The 12,903-nt window shown below is 36.7% G+C and overlaps 1 protein-coding gene across 1 annotated transcript; it reads left to right on the forward strand.

Moving 5' to 3' along the window:
• The first annotated feature begins 213 nt into the window (after positions 1-213).
• On the forward strand, positions 214-12,635 carry Coprox (oxygen-dependent coproporphyrinogen-III oxidase). The gene is made up of 9 exons (XM_045764458.2): positions 214-416; positions 2,624-2,757; positions 4,569-4,767; positions 5,016-5,218; positions 6,887-7,034; positions 7,178-7,340; positions 7,767-7,886; positions 8,058-8,227; positions 10,460-12,635. Exons 2-9 carry the CDS (start codon positions 2,672-2,674, stop codon positions 10,544-10,546), a joined length of 1,176 nt encoding a protein of 391 aa, XP_045620414.1. The 5' UTR covers positions 214-416; positions 2,624-2,671; the 3' UTR covers positions 10,547-12,635.
• Positions 12,636-12,903: the final 268 nt, after the last annotated feature.

Genomic DNA, 12,903 nt, shown 5'->3' on the forward strand with positions numbered 1-12,903 from the left:
GCAAGCTTCCAGCTGATAACAGGACATAAAACAACCCATGAATAATGCATTTTTTCGATATATAACGAACAGTTAACAGTATTCATTCTTAAATTAACATCTTTCTCATCTTAAACTTTTTATTCTGTGAATTTATGACATGAAAACATATAAACAAAAAACTCCAGTTCATAAAGATTCTGGATATAGGTGTAGGTAAAAACGGGTTATGTTATAAGGAAGACGACGGAACTCAGTGGAAGATTTTCTCTCTTGGAGGAGACTTTCTACTGTGTGGCAATTGACGTTTCCACGACTGAGGAACGTCTTAAGGCGCACGTATGCACCATGTGAGAGGACACCCAGCCGGCCTCCTGCAACTCTCCACATTGCAAGACCTACCATAAGGGGGACTATATTTTGGAGGCGTGGGATAGGTGAGAAGCCATTTCTAAGCCTGCAGTTTAATCAGTGATTACAAAGATAGGCGTTTAATTATGAAGGGATTAATATAGGTTAGCAAAGAAAGTGTTTATCATGAACTTTTATATTTACTGTTTTATGGCAGTAAAGATCATTTCCAGGATGTAACTCCTAACAGTTGACTAATACCTGGGCACCTATTCACTGCTAGGTGAACAGAGCCATTAAGTGAAAGGAAACATGCCCAACTATTTCTGTCTTGCCTGGGCTTTGAACCCAGAATTCTTGAGTGTCAGTTGAGAATGGACCGAACTGCACTAATCTTTGAAGACTCCTAGTTTAACCACCTGATGTAATGAAAAGTCGTACTTTTGGGATGATCATTCAGTATTTTGTCGGGACTTTATGACATTACACAGGCCTCATCTGCTGTAGCCTCTTAGATTCTAACAACATTGTAGTAGTACGCGTAGCGTTTTGCCTGAAACGCTACGCGTACTAGTGACTGTACTAAAATGTAAGAACTCTTGTATATATAAATAAATAAAATAAATAAATAATACGGTATCAACAGACATCATTGTCAAGTAGACCATATCAGAGAATGTGCAGTGCTTTTTCATGAGAAATTCATGACTCATTTGAATAATTAACCTGACCCTAATTAAAGATTGCTAATACGATGAATACAAGCCTATATGGATATGTGTAATTTTGATACTGGACCATGGGATACTGTGCTTTTTGGTTACACGATGAGCAGTTACCATTGTTGCTCATACAATGTCAACCACATCACATTTTTTATACTACATCCAAATAGTGCAGCAGGTCATGGTTCTATATTCAAATTGCACAGTGCCCCTTTGGTCTTATATCCAAATCATGGAGTGCTCCAAAATCCTGAATACAACATGCATAAACTGTATGCATGTTGGAATGACATATGTTGTTCCTTGTACAACTTTCTTCATTCAGTTTTCCACACCTTTATAGAGCTTCTGGATGCATTAATCATAAGTAAGAGTATCGTTAGGTAAGAGTTAGGTAAGAGTAAGAGTTAGGTAATTAATTGTTAGGTAAGAGTATCACAGTGATTATCAAAGTTGGGTCACAACTGATTGGACCTGTGTACAGCTCCCAGGCAAGGCAAAACGTTTTGAGCATGTTTCATTACACCTGATGCCTTTGTTCATCTAGCAGTTTTTTTTTTTATTTTCTACCACAAACGTGGCCACACATTTACAATGCTAACCAGCATATATACATTTTCTTCTGTCCTCCATGGACAGGGTTAGATTCATCTAGCAGTAAATAGATAGCTGAGAGTTAATGAACTGTTTTGGTTTGTATGCTGGGAAAGGTCAGTAGTTGGGCTGGGAGACCTTGATAATCCTAAAATATTTCCCATTCACAATAATGGGCAACCATTATTCAGAGCATTGCAAATTACTCCTGAAAGGGTACTGAACACACTTTGATATGGTCCACTCTCCAAACATCATTTGTCAGATTTAATTATTGGATATAGGCCCATGTGATACACTTATGCACTACACTATTTAGATACAGGATCATGATTTTTTTTTTTTTTTGCAGGCAGGTTAACATTATCAAATTTTATTCTACTGCATACACATCCTTGAGCTCGGTGCCCCGTGAATCTATATCCAAATAGTCCAGGGCCCAATGGACTGTTCTCAGTATTTCTGTCATGTTGTATAATTCAATAGGAATCGTGCACAAGTGTTGAAAAGCTAGTGGGTATAATATAGATCATCACATAGAATACATGTTTGGTGAAATGAAATGTAGTGGTGAAATTACTCTGCAAATGGGTGATGTGATTACCGAGCTAAATTTTCTGCATTCGGGTAGCCGAGCACCTGGTGCACAGTGTAAATCCAGCCACCTTCAGGTCCTATTTGTATTACAGTAATATCTAAATCAACATTAAACATACAGTATTTTATTGTGGTATCATTTTAATGATAAACATCTGTTACTATTCAAACTCCTTGTTTTTCCAAAAATGTATTGCAGTATTTGTATTTAAATATGAAATATAACATGAACATAAGTAACATACATATAAGTAGCAGTATTATGGAGGCTTAATCCATCTTTTATTATAATTTGATTAACAATTTGGACAAAATAATGACTTGCTCACATAATGCAATAGTGTAGTGTTGTATATAACTCATAACAAATTATTCAGATATATGACGTAAAAAATCATTCGTGAGGAGGAGCTCATATAAGGGTAATGGCATCCAACATTATTAGAGGTGCTGTCCGTGTCTTCGGAACCGTGGCAGCCGTCCAGACACCAAGAGCAGCAAAAAGCAGCAGGTAAAATGATAATATTATTCATAGTATTAGAGTACTGTATTAGTATCTTCATACTAGTTTATTGTGTTTAATAATGATAATGATTGCTCTGTATGTGCATAGAAAATAAATAATTTGTTTACTGCAGTGTTAATATAGTACTGTATCAATATTTTGCTGGGTGTGTATTAGGCAATTTATATACAGAATTTATGAATTTAGTTTTTAAAATACAGTATACATTTTATATATATATATATATATATATATATATATATATATATATATATATATATATATATATATATATTATATATATATATATATATATATATATATAATATATATATATAATATATATATTATATAAAATACACACACACAGATATACAGATATGACATAAAAATTCAGACACACATACACACTCTATTTTTTATATTTTGGCATTTTATTTTATTTAAAACTTCATTACACAAAAAGGGTTAGAACAATGGTTACATGCAAGATACAAGGCTACTTGTCACAAGTTGTCTAGTTCCTTCAGCTCCTCGGATGGTGGGCAGGAACCATGGATGCAGTGTGTATTTTCTCTCTGGATCACCACACTAAGGCACTGAAAGAGGAAACTGGCGGCTCTAGAGTTTCTAGTTGTTTCAGTTAGCTTAGAACCCAGCTCCTTCAAAAAACTAGCAGCACTTTTACTCCAGGCACCAGGTGTATCTGAGGCAATGGGGACAAAATTGTAGTGGTGATCAAGATCTCTATCAGTATTTACGAGACTTGGCTGCTTCTCGATGATTGGCAGCACCAACCACTGAAGCAATACATAGTCCACATAGGTGTTGGCTAAAGTTGAAATGCATGTGTAGTCCCACACCAACTATCTACCATACCTTGAGGTGCTTCCGGGGCTTAGCGTCCCCGGAACCATCCTTCCAGGGGTTCACTGTGATCCCGTCTGGGTGACTGATAGGCTTGTCAGAGTTGCAGGTCATTAGGTAATGAGGTTCTCTCTCTCTGCTGGACAACCGGCTGTGGTGAGGCTCCTCTTAATAATGTTATTTACCTCGCTGTGTCTTGCATGCCATCCTCCTGTGCTTTGGCAGAGCAGGCCATGCCCACTGTACCTGTCGGCCACTGCCTCGCCGTAAATACACCTATATTCGGTGTGGATTGCGGCCGCAAGGCAGAAAGCCACAGCAATTCGGAGGGCTTGCGGTGTGAGACGTGTGCCAGTTGCTGATATGGGGTTTGCTAATAGGAGGTCATCTGCATGGGGAGCTGCTACAGCTCTTAAGTTGGCAGTGTCATGTGATGATGTTGCAGCTTCTAGGCATGTTGCAGCTGCTTGGTCTACGATTGAAAAACGTCAAAATATTGCTAAATTCAATGATTTTTGGTACAAATCAAAATGCAAGAAAACTCGCTAAGACAGGCAATGTATTGCGAAATTCTGAGGTTTGTAGGTCAAATCATGAATCGTGATTTTTTTTTGACACGGGCCAATTTTTTTTTTAAGTCACGGGCAGACTATACTAACTCTGAGTGCATGTATGGTTATGTGTGCATATTAGTTGGTACATTGCCGCTCCTATGGGTACATAGTGTTAACAATTGGAATTGGTGGCCTCCAATAAACATCTGCCATCTTGAAAACTGAAATGATCTTGGGGACATTTTTCCTATGCTCAGAGCATGGTTCTTAACAATATAAGAAGACAAATACTTAGTTTTATATACTATTTTTCTGTGTGCATACCAATGACACCTAATGTAAACCATGCACAATCAATGTGTTCAAGAAATATGAAACAAAATGTAATTCTTTCAGGTACATAACAGCAACACTGTTTGCATCAGGAGGAGTTTTCCTTTACTCGTCTTATAGTAGACGTGTTGACGCTGCCCAGAAATGTGCTACCTTAGATACCTCTTCTTTCATGGCAGAACCTGTTACAGAGCTGAGTATTTTAGAGGGAAACCCAAATGATATGAAAACTAAGATGGAATTGCTTATTATGAGAATTCAGGTGAGAACTAAGGCCTACACATTGTTCAAATTTGTTTAATTAGTTACTTTTGGCTTAGTTATTTTTATTTATACATTAACAGTTAGCTAGATGTATTAAACTCTTTTGCATCACATATAGTATTTTAATACAATTTTGAATATTTTTTTAGAATTTTGAGTTGGTTAACCCCACCCAAATAATTGTTAAATATGAATAACCAGCTTGTTAATCCCACACATAAATAAATAATTCCTGTCTGTTTCTAGTCAGAGTTTTGCCATGCATTAGAGCAAGAGGATGGGAAACAGACAAAGTTCACTGTTGATAGATGGAGGCGTCACAATCCCAGCGAAGGTGGAGGTATAACCTGTGTCCTGCAGGATTCCGAGACGTTTGAGAAGGCTGGTGTAAACATCACAGTTATGTCAGCCCCGCTCTCTAAACAGCTGCAAGCTAGTATGAGGGCAAGGTAATTATTCCTAGGGCCACATATATCCCCCCTCCCCCCTCAAATATACATCTGAGCAATATTTTGATCACATTTTGTATCTCCATTACATACTCATTATTTTAATTCACTCTTCACAAACTACAGAATAGTAATTAGAATACTATATTATCAAGTCAATATTTTTCCTTTCAAAATACTTTATCAGAGCTATTACATTTGATTCATGTCAAGGGTAAGAATGTGCTGGGTTGCATGCCGGTTCACGAACTGTTATGCAGGAACACCTTCACACACTACCATTATAAAGATCATTTCAAACACTGTTTCTGGACCCTAAATGATGCACAGAAAACCTAAATCCACACCAGGAACGAAATATAATAAATAAATATATACAATGGAATCTTGGTTTATGAATTTAATCCATTCCAAGAGATAGATCGTAAACCAAATATTCATACACCAAAGAGATTTTCCCATGAGGAATATAGTAATGTAAATATAATTAATCTGTTCCACACATCCAAAAATATTAATTTAAAAGTACATTTTATACAGAATACTACTCATATTTTTTACTAGACTTTACCTTTATTGAGGACTCTTGTTGACGTATGAAAGACGGTGAGAAGGGGTGGGGGGGGGGGGGGGAGGAGAGGTGTTAGTGTTTAGAAGGCAGGTCCCCTTTTCATTTAACATCAAGCAGTGATAACATTTCTGGGGTACTCTCTCCTACATTTTGTAGGCATACCACTAGGACCTGGTTGTGGCTCATTAGTTGTTTGTCTCACTAAGAATGGACATGGACATCAGTTTTCCCTACATTTTAACACTTGTCTGTAGTGAGACATCACATTGTCATTAAAAAGGTTAATGCAACGGCCTGCTATAGCTTTATCTGGGCGAGTCTTTTCAGCAAAACTTTGCAGTTCTTTCTATTATATATCACAACATGAGGACCCATAGAACTTTTCTGTTCAGAAACCAAAACAGCAGAAAAACAATGAAATTCTTCACAAAGAATTCAAGCATGGTCATCACTAGGCAGGATACACTGGTAAACTGAGCGTGCACAATCAGTGCATGCCCAGCAGAATCTATGTGCCTGACCCATCCAAGTATCAACAAAAGAGTCGTACTCTGGAGCAAACGCTGTACACTGGGTCAAATTTTATGACAAAATTGACGTCATACACCGAAAAACTCGTACTCGGACATTCGTAGACCGAGGTTCCACTATACAGTATAAATATATATATATTATTCTGTCTTGATACAGTGCATTTTTACCTCAGGGAATAAGTTGATTGGTATGCTGAGATAGGTCCTTTTTAAAGCTTTATTTTGAGTTACCATAATATGAAGTTGATAAAAGAAAACACAGAATTTGCCAAGAATGCAAATTTTTAACAGTATAAGACATGTACTGTACTATATAATTTCCTCACATTTGTTTGAGTCATAGCCTGTAGTGTGATAGCATTTGCTTTGTTTATTTCCACTCACAAAAATCAACTGTTTTTGTCACAGAATCTTGTTGTAAAGTGTTAGAAGATTTTTGGTGTGATTCTCAAATAATACTTATTATTTTCATTGAGTCTTTAATATATTTGGTATTGTTTAAATTTTAATATATACTGCTGTGTACAGTATTTGTAATTTATATACATATATATATTATTGCAGAGGTAAAGAACTGCCCGAAGACAAGCAGTTTACATTCTTCGCTGCTGGGATTAGTTCTGTGATACATCCTCGCAACCCTCATGTTCCCACCATTCATTTTAACTATAGATACTTCGAAATGCAAGATGAGGATGGAAACAATAAGCATGTAGGTTTTAAAATTAAATATACTTTTAGAAAGTATACCCACACATTATTGATTTAAAGGAAATTTTTTCTTTTGGATTAAAAAAACCTGTTCTGCATAAAAATATATTTATATACAGTATCTCTATTTTTTCTCCAAATTAGTGGTGGTTTGGAGGTGGCACAGACCTGACCCCATATTACCTCAATGAGGGTGACGTAAAGCACTTTCACAGTGCCCTAAAATCAGCATGTGACCGCCATGATCCTCAGTACTATCCAAATTATAAGAAGTGGTGTGATGACTACTTCCACATCCAGTATAGGGGTAAGTGACTTCCCATGATGCATGGGTTCTGTGGCATTGTAATCTTCACTCTCGACTCAAAACTGAGGGACTGCGATTGAATCCCAGAGGATTCAATCCTCTGGGAGGACGGAAATGGTTGGGCATGTTTCCTTTCACATGATACCCATGTTTAACTAGCAGTAAAATAAGTACCCTGGAGTTAGGCAACTGTTGTGGGTTGCATCCTGCAGAAGGATAGTAGTTGATCTGGGTGAATCGGGATAAGCCTGATATATATAAGTACAGGCTTCCTGTCCCTAACAACAGGAATTAAAGCATTCTCCAAATTGTAATTTAATACTGTATTAAATTTTGTGCTAATCTAAATAATAATAATGAAGAATCTAAGTACATATTGAGGTTAATTTACTATCTTGATACAAAATCGTATTCTGAACCCAACAGGAGAGAGACGAGGTGTTGGCGGTATTTTCTTTGATGATTTAGAAGCTGACAATCCTGGTGATGTGTTTAATTTTGTAAAGGACTGTGCAGAGGCTGTAATTCCCTCATATATTCCTTTGGGTAAGTTCCATCAATCTGTAAAATAGGTAATAATTCTCTTTCAAACTCTTTGCCTGGCAAAAAATTTACATATGCACTTTTGAAAGAATAATTTATGTAAAACAAGATTGCTTAGTTTTAATAAATGTATTTAAAAACTATCTAAATGTATATTGTTTCTTCAAATGTCAGTGAAAAAACACAAAAATGATGCAGTCTCAGAGGCAGAACGACGATGGCAGTTATTGCGACGAGGCCGCTATGTAGAGTTCAATCTAGTATATGACCGTGGGACCAAGTTTGGGTTTGCAACACCACATGCTCGTATTGAAAGTATACTCATGTCTCTTCCCCTAACGGCGGTAAGTACTGTACAGTATCTGAAGTGTGTGATTCATGGGATTGTAAAATAATTATATAAAGTACATACAATTTTTTATCAGTTGTTAGTGTTAATCTCTATACAGATAATACAAAATTAAAATGCTTTACTTGGCAAAAATAATGATGCCATATTAGACCGTCACTAATGCTTGCAATAAATTATGTGCAAAAATACACCATTTTCCAGTTCGATTTGATTTTTATTAACTTGCTTTGTTCCTACACCCTGTACTTGCAAATGTGTGATAATTGTGTTAGACGTCATGCTAGTTTGTTAATTTTCATTTGGGGAGTTCTGTCCACCTGTTCAGCTTTTGTTCGCAATACTTTTACCAGAATAGGGACTTGTTTTGGGGCGCCTACCTTTCTGGGTGTCTGTCCCAGTCGATGGCAGATATAGAATGCTCCCAACCACAGGAGGGGGGGGGGGGTTCTATAGGCCATTGTTCCTTGTGCCTCTCTAGAGGGGTGCCAGGTTCTGGCTCGTGGTCCCTGGTAGGCAAGAACTCCATGCATTGACTGATGCCAGAAAGATATACAGTACACATCCATTCAGCCTGGATAGATCCAGGGAGCCGACGGGACTCCCCCAGGACGACTTCGAACGGCCTCCTAAGCTGTCCTGGTTTTTGGACCGGGTGCTCTCGTTTCTCTCTTCTCCTCGGTTTGTTGTGGCCCCTTCCGTTCGGGATTAGTTTTCTAAAGCTCTTTTTTTTCCTGTTGGCATTGGCCTCTGGGGGCCGGGTCGGGGAGCTTCATGCTCTCCTCCGGCGCAGGGGTTTCTGTTCCTTTGGTCCTGGTGGTCGTTTTGTTCGGTTCCAGCCTAAGAACTGATGGTTGGGTTGCTAGCGGACGGGTCTGTGGCTCCCCCTTCCTCCTCCCGGGGAGGGGGGTTGCGCAGACAGTGGCGCGGCGACATGATGACGTCATGCTAGTTTGCTAATTTTCGTTTGGGGAGTTCTGTCCTCCTGTTCGGCTTTCGGACGCAATAATTTTACTAGAATATGGGTTTGTTTTGGGGCGCCTACCTTTCTGGGTGCCTGCCCCGGTCGATGGGAGACATAGAATGCCCCCAACCACAGGGGGGTCTCTATAGGCCATTGATCCTCGTGCCTCTCTAGAGGGGGACCAGGTTCTGGGTCGTTGTCCCCGGTAGGCAAGAACTCCATTCATTGACTAACTCCAGAAAGATGTACATATCCATTCAGTCTGGATAGCTCCGGAGAGCCTCCGGGACTCACCCAGAAAATGGCGTTTCATTATTCAATGTTGTTTTTGTTTTTTTTCTCTAACTAAGTAAAACAATTATGAGATTGTCCACTGTAATCAATTGGAAAAACTTGAAAACTTATGGCTGATTGGTGTGATAAAAAAAAAACAGAATTATTGTTTATTTTTTGTTGTTAAAAATTGCTACATTTAAAGGCCAGTCAATATTGTTACAAAATTTTACATTCATTCAATCTTACATGATTTACAATAAACACTCTTAGAATATTATTTGATTTGGCCATTCTAGTGTGATATTAGTTTATTTGAAAGGGTCTCCCAATACTTAAAAAGACCAAAATAATAATATATTCTCCAAAATTTTGGTTGGAATGCGAGAAAATTTTGCATCTAAGATTTGGCGATTTTGACACGCACACTTGAAAAGTTTGCCCACTCCTGTTTTAGTATACATGTACAGTATTATCTGTACATGTATATAGTGTTGTTGTTGTTGTGAAAAATACCACATTATTAATTATATTATGTATTGAATGCTAATACTGTAGGTGGCATATCATAAAATAGCTGTTAGTGCATGATATTGTTTTATGATTCAAACAAAACTATTTTTGAATAAGTTCCAGTATCAGTACCACCTTTAGATTGTTTTGGTACTTGGTACCAGTGAGTACTGGCAGATTTTCACAACCAGATGATTCCAGATTTGATTCTACCACACAAAAATGAGATGTTTGGGTATGTTTGCTTCCACCCGAGTCCTCTGTTCACACAGAAGCAAATAAGTACTGTACCTGGGAATTAATCAGCTGTTGTGGGTTGCATCTGAGAAATAGTCAATCAGTGGTATAGGGAAGGCCTTGATAAGCCTGCCAGGCCTTCTGCCACCAGCAGTGGGAAATCACATGCCATTTAATGTACTCTTATTACAAAAATAGTTACATAATAACAAAGCAATTAAGGAGGATTTTTTCTTGCAGCGATGGGAATACATGCACCAACCAGATCCAGGCTCACCAGAGTTCAAGATAACGGAGGTCTTAAAAAATCCACGAGATTGGGTATAATATTAGATGAGAATTTTTGAGACAATGATTGTGCCCATCTTGAAAGCGTTTTTTATTATAATAGGAATTTATAATTAGTTGCATGGGAAAGATAGGCAATTAATGAAGTATCATTTATTAGAAAAAATTCTGATTTACTATATAGTTAAAAACCAAGACATGACTTGAATTATTTTAAATATTTTTGTTTTTATTTTGGGATAAATTAAAAATTTTATATAAAATTTATGGTGTGCTTTATCTTATAAATTGTGCATTTGGTTAATGAGAGTTTAACCAGTGTTTTAGTAGATGAATAATTATTTGTGTTTGATAAATTGTAACTCGGAGAAAACATATGGAGTAAAATGTAACTTCTTGTAAACTAAAATGTATAGCCGTTTATGTCCTCGACTTACAGTGGAGGATCCCAGATTTAATCCTTGAGCAGGAGCAAAATGATCCTCCCCCCCTCCCCCACCCCCCCTGACAATTCACCTGTGTTCATCTAATAGTAATTATGCATCTTGGAATTAGGCGATTGTTGCTAGTTGCATCCTGGGTAAGGTCAGTAGTTGGCCTAGGGTGGCCTTGATAAGCATAAGTACTGTACAGGCTTCCTGTTCCCAACAATGGGAGTTATTTATTGATCATCTGGGAACAGATTTAAGTCTTAAACACTATTGACTTGAGAAATGTACTTAAATTCTAAAGACATTCCGTAATTTTACTTTTATTCAGCATTGATATTTGCTGTATTACACAATGTAAATATAATTTTATTATAATTAAACTCAGAGCTGATTAATGGCATTCTTATTTAGTGCATGAATATTGTGAAGTGCCATCCTTATTAATTAATATTGTGTAAAATGACAATTGGCAGCAAGGCATGTGAAAAATTAGCTTAAAAGTGTGTGAGCAATATTTAGTACCCTTTGAATATCTTGCTATGCAGTGGTAGATAGTCTTCTTGGCTTGGTGCCTCCTGATACTTAATTGGTAAACCAAAATGGTAACTTTATCATTAAACTACGGCTCTTGTTATGTGTTGACCTGTGTGAGGATTGTCATCTAACGACGGTGACCGTCGTGTGAGCTGTCATGTGAGGATTGCATTTTTGTGGTGGTTTTCAACCTTTAAACTGCTTGGCTAATTAGAAGTCCTACATTCGTCTATTCTATAGCCTACATTGTGATGCACTTGACAAAATAGTTCACAAAACTAATGTAAAAACAGTTGCTGTCACAAATTAGCTCAGTACCAAAATGGAAACAATGGAAGATGCACTTTCTTGAGTCGCTGGTTTATCACTGTGTGATAATTTGCAGTTCACCATACCAACATTGATGTAAATACAGTACAGGTACTGTATTTGATTTGATTTCCTTTTGCATAGGCCTACAGATCTATCATATCAAATTTAGTTTTATTCCATCACCTATCATGTAATGATGACTGATGCCAGTAATAATGGTGACAAATGTGCTTACTAACATAAATATATTTACCTGAATATTACTACACTTACTTTTACATACAGATCTAATATTTCATAATAAAAATGCAAATTATGGTAATTATTTTGTTTGAGAAAAGTGTTGTTTATACTACAGTATAAGTTACAAGATGCTCCAGGTAGTGTTAAAATTTTAAATTACTCTTTGGTGAATATATATTGTTGTATATATGAATGTTTGTATGGTACTTATGGAGGATAGTATAGTACAGTGATCTATTATTTGTATCAGATATTTGTAGTACAGTGACAGATCTATTATATGCAGTTAAATATCTGTAGTTCAGTGATGGATCTATTATATGCAGTTATGTATCTATAGTACAGTGACAGATCTATTACATTCAGATGGCTATAGTATAGCCATTTGCATAAGGATCTATTATATGGCAGTCAAATAGCTGTCACAGCCAAGACAGTTAATAACTAGATTAACAACAACATTATAAATAAGTACCTAAAACAACCAAATATTTATAATTTGACTTTGATATTTCTCCTTGTTGCATGACAGTGATGCCGACAGCCCTTGCTTTGCATCAAGGTTATGTACCTGTGTTAAAAAATGCACAAATAAAAATAAAATTTGATGGAAAGATAGTTACATTTTAGAGACATCCATAAAAAAAACTTTCATTCTGAACTCTATAAAACACTTGTAAAAAAAACTTACTATTTAACACTCCCGCCAGTGATTTAAGGATATAATAAATATATTTATTAAACACACAAATGCATATACCAGAGCCAGACACACTGCCAACTGTGGAATAGACAAACATCTTGTCTACTAATCTGCGCTCAACCCTTGTAAAGAAATCATCACAGCTTTTCAGCGCTTGGTATAAAAGTTAATAA

The sequence above is a fragment of the Procambarus clarkii genome, chromosome 75, assembly GCF_040958095.1.
Source record: "Procambarus clarkii isolate CNS0578487 chromosome 75, FALCON_Pclarkii_2.0, whole genome shotgun sequence".
Taxonomy (NCBI): domain Eukaryota; kingdom Metazoa; phylum Arthropoda; class Malacostraca; order Decapoda; family Cambaridae; genus Procambarus; species Procambarus clarkii.

Excerpts from the sequence above, each read along its gene's own strand:
- Coprox (XM_045764458.2), top strand. The coding sequence starts at position 2,672 with ATGGCATCCAACATTATTAGAGGTGCTGTCCGTGTCTTCGGAACCGTG. Across the intron at positions 5,219-6,886 it reads CAAGCTAGTATGAGGGCAAG|AGGTAAAGAACTGCCCGAAG; the intron begins GTAATTATTCCT and ends ATATTATTGCAG. Across the intron at positions 7,035-7,177 it reads AGGATGGAAACAATAAGCAT|TGGTGGTTTGGAGGTGGCAC; the intron begins GTAGGTTTTAAA and ends TCTCCAAATTAG.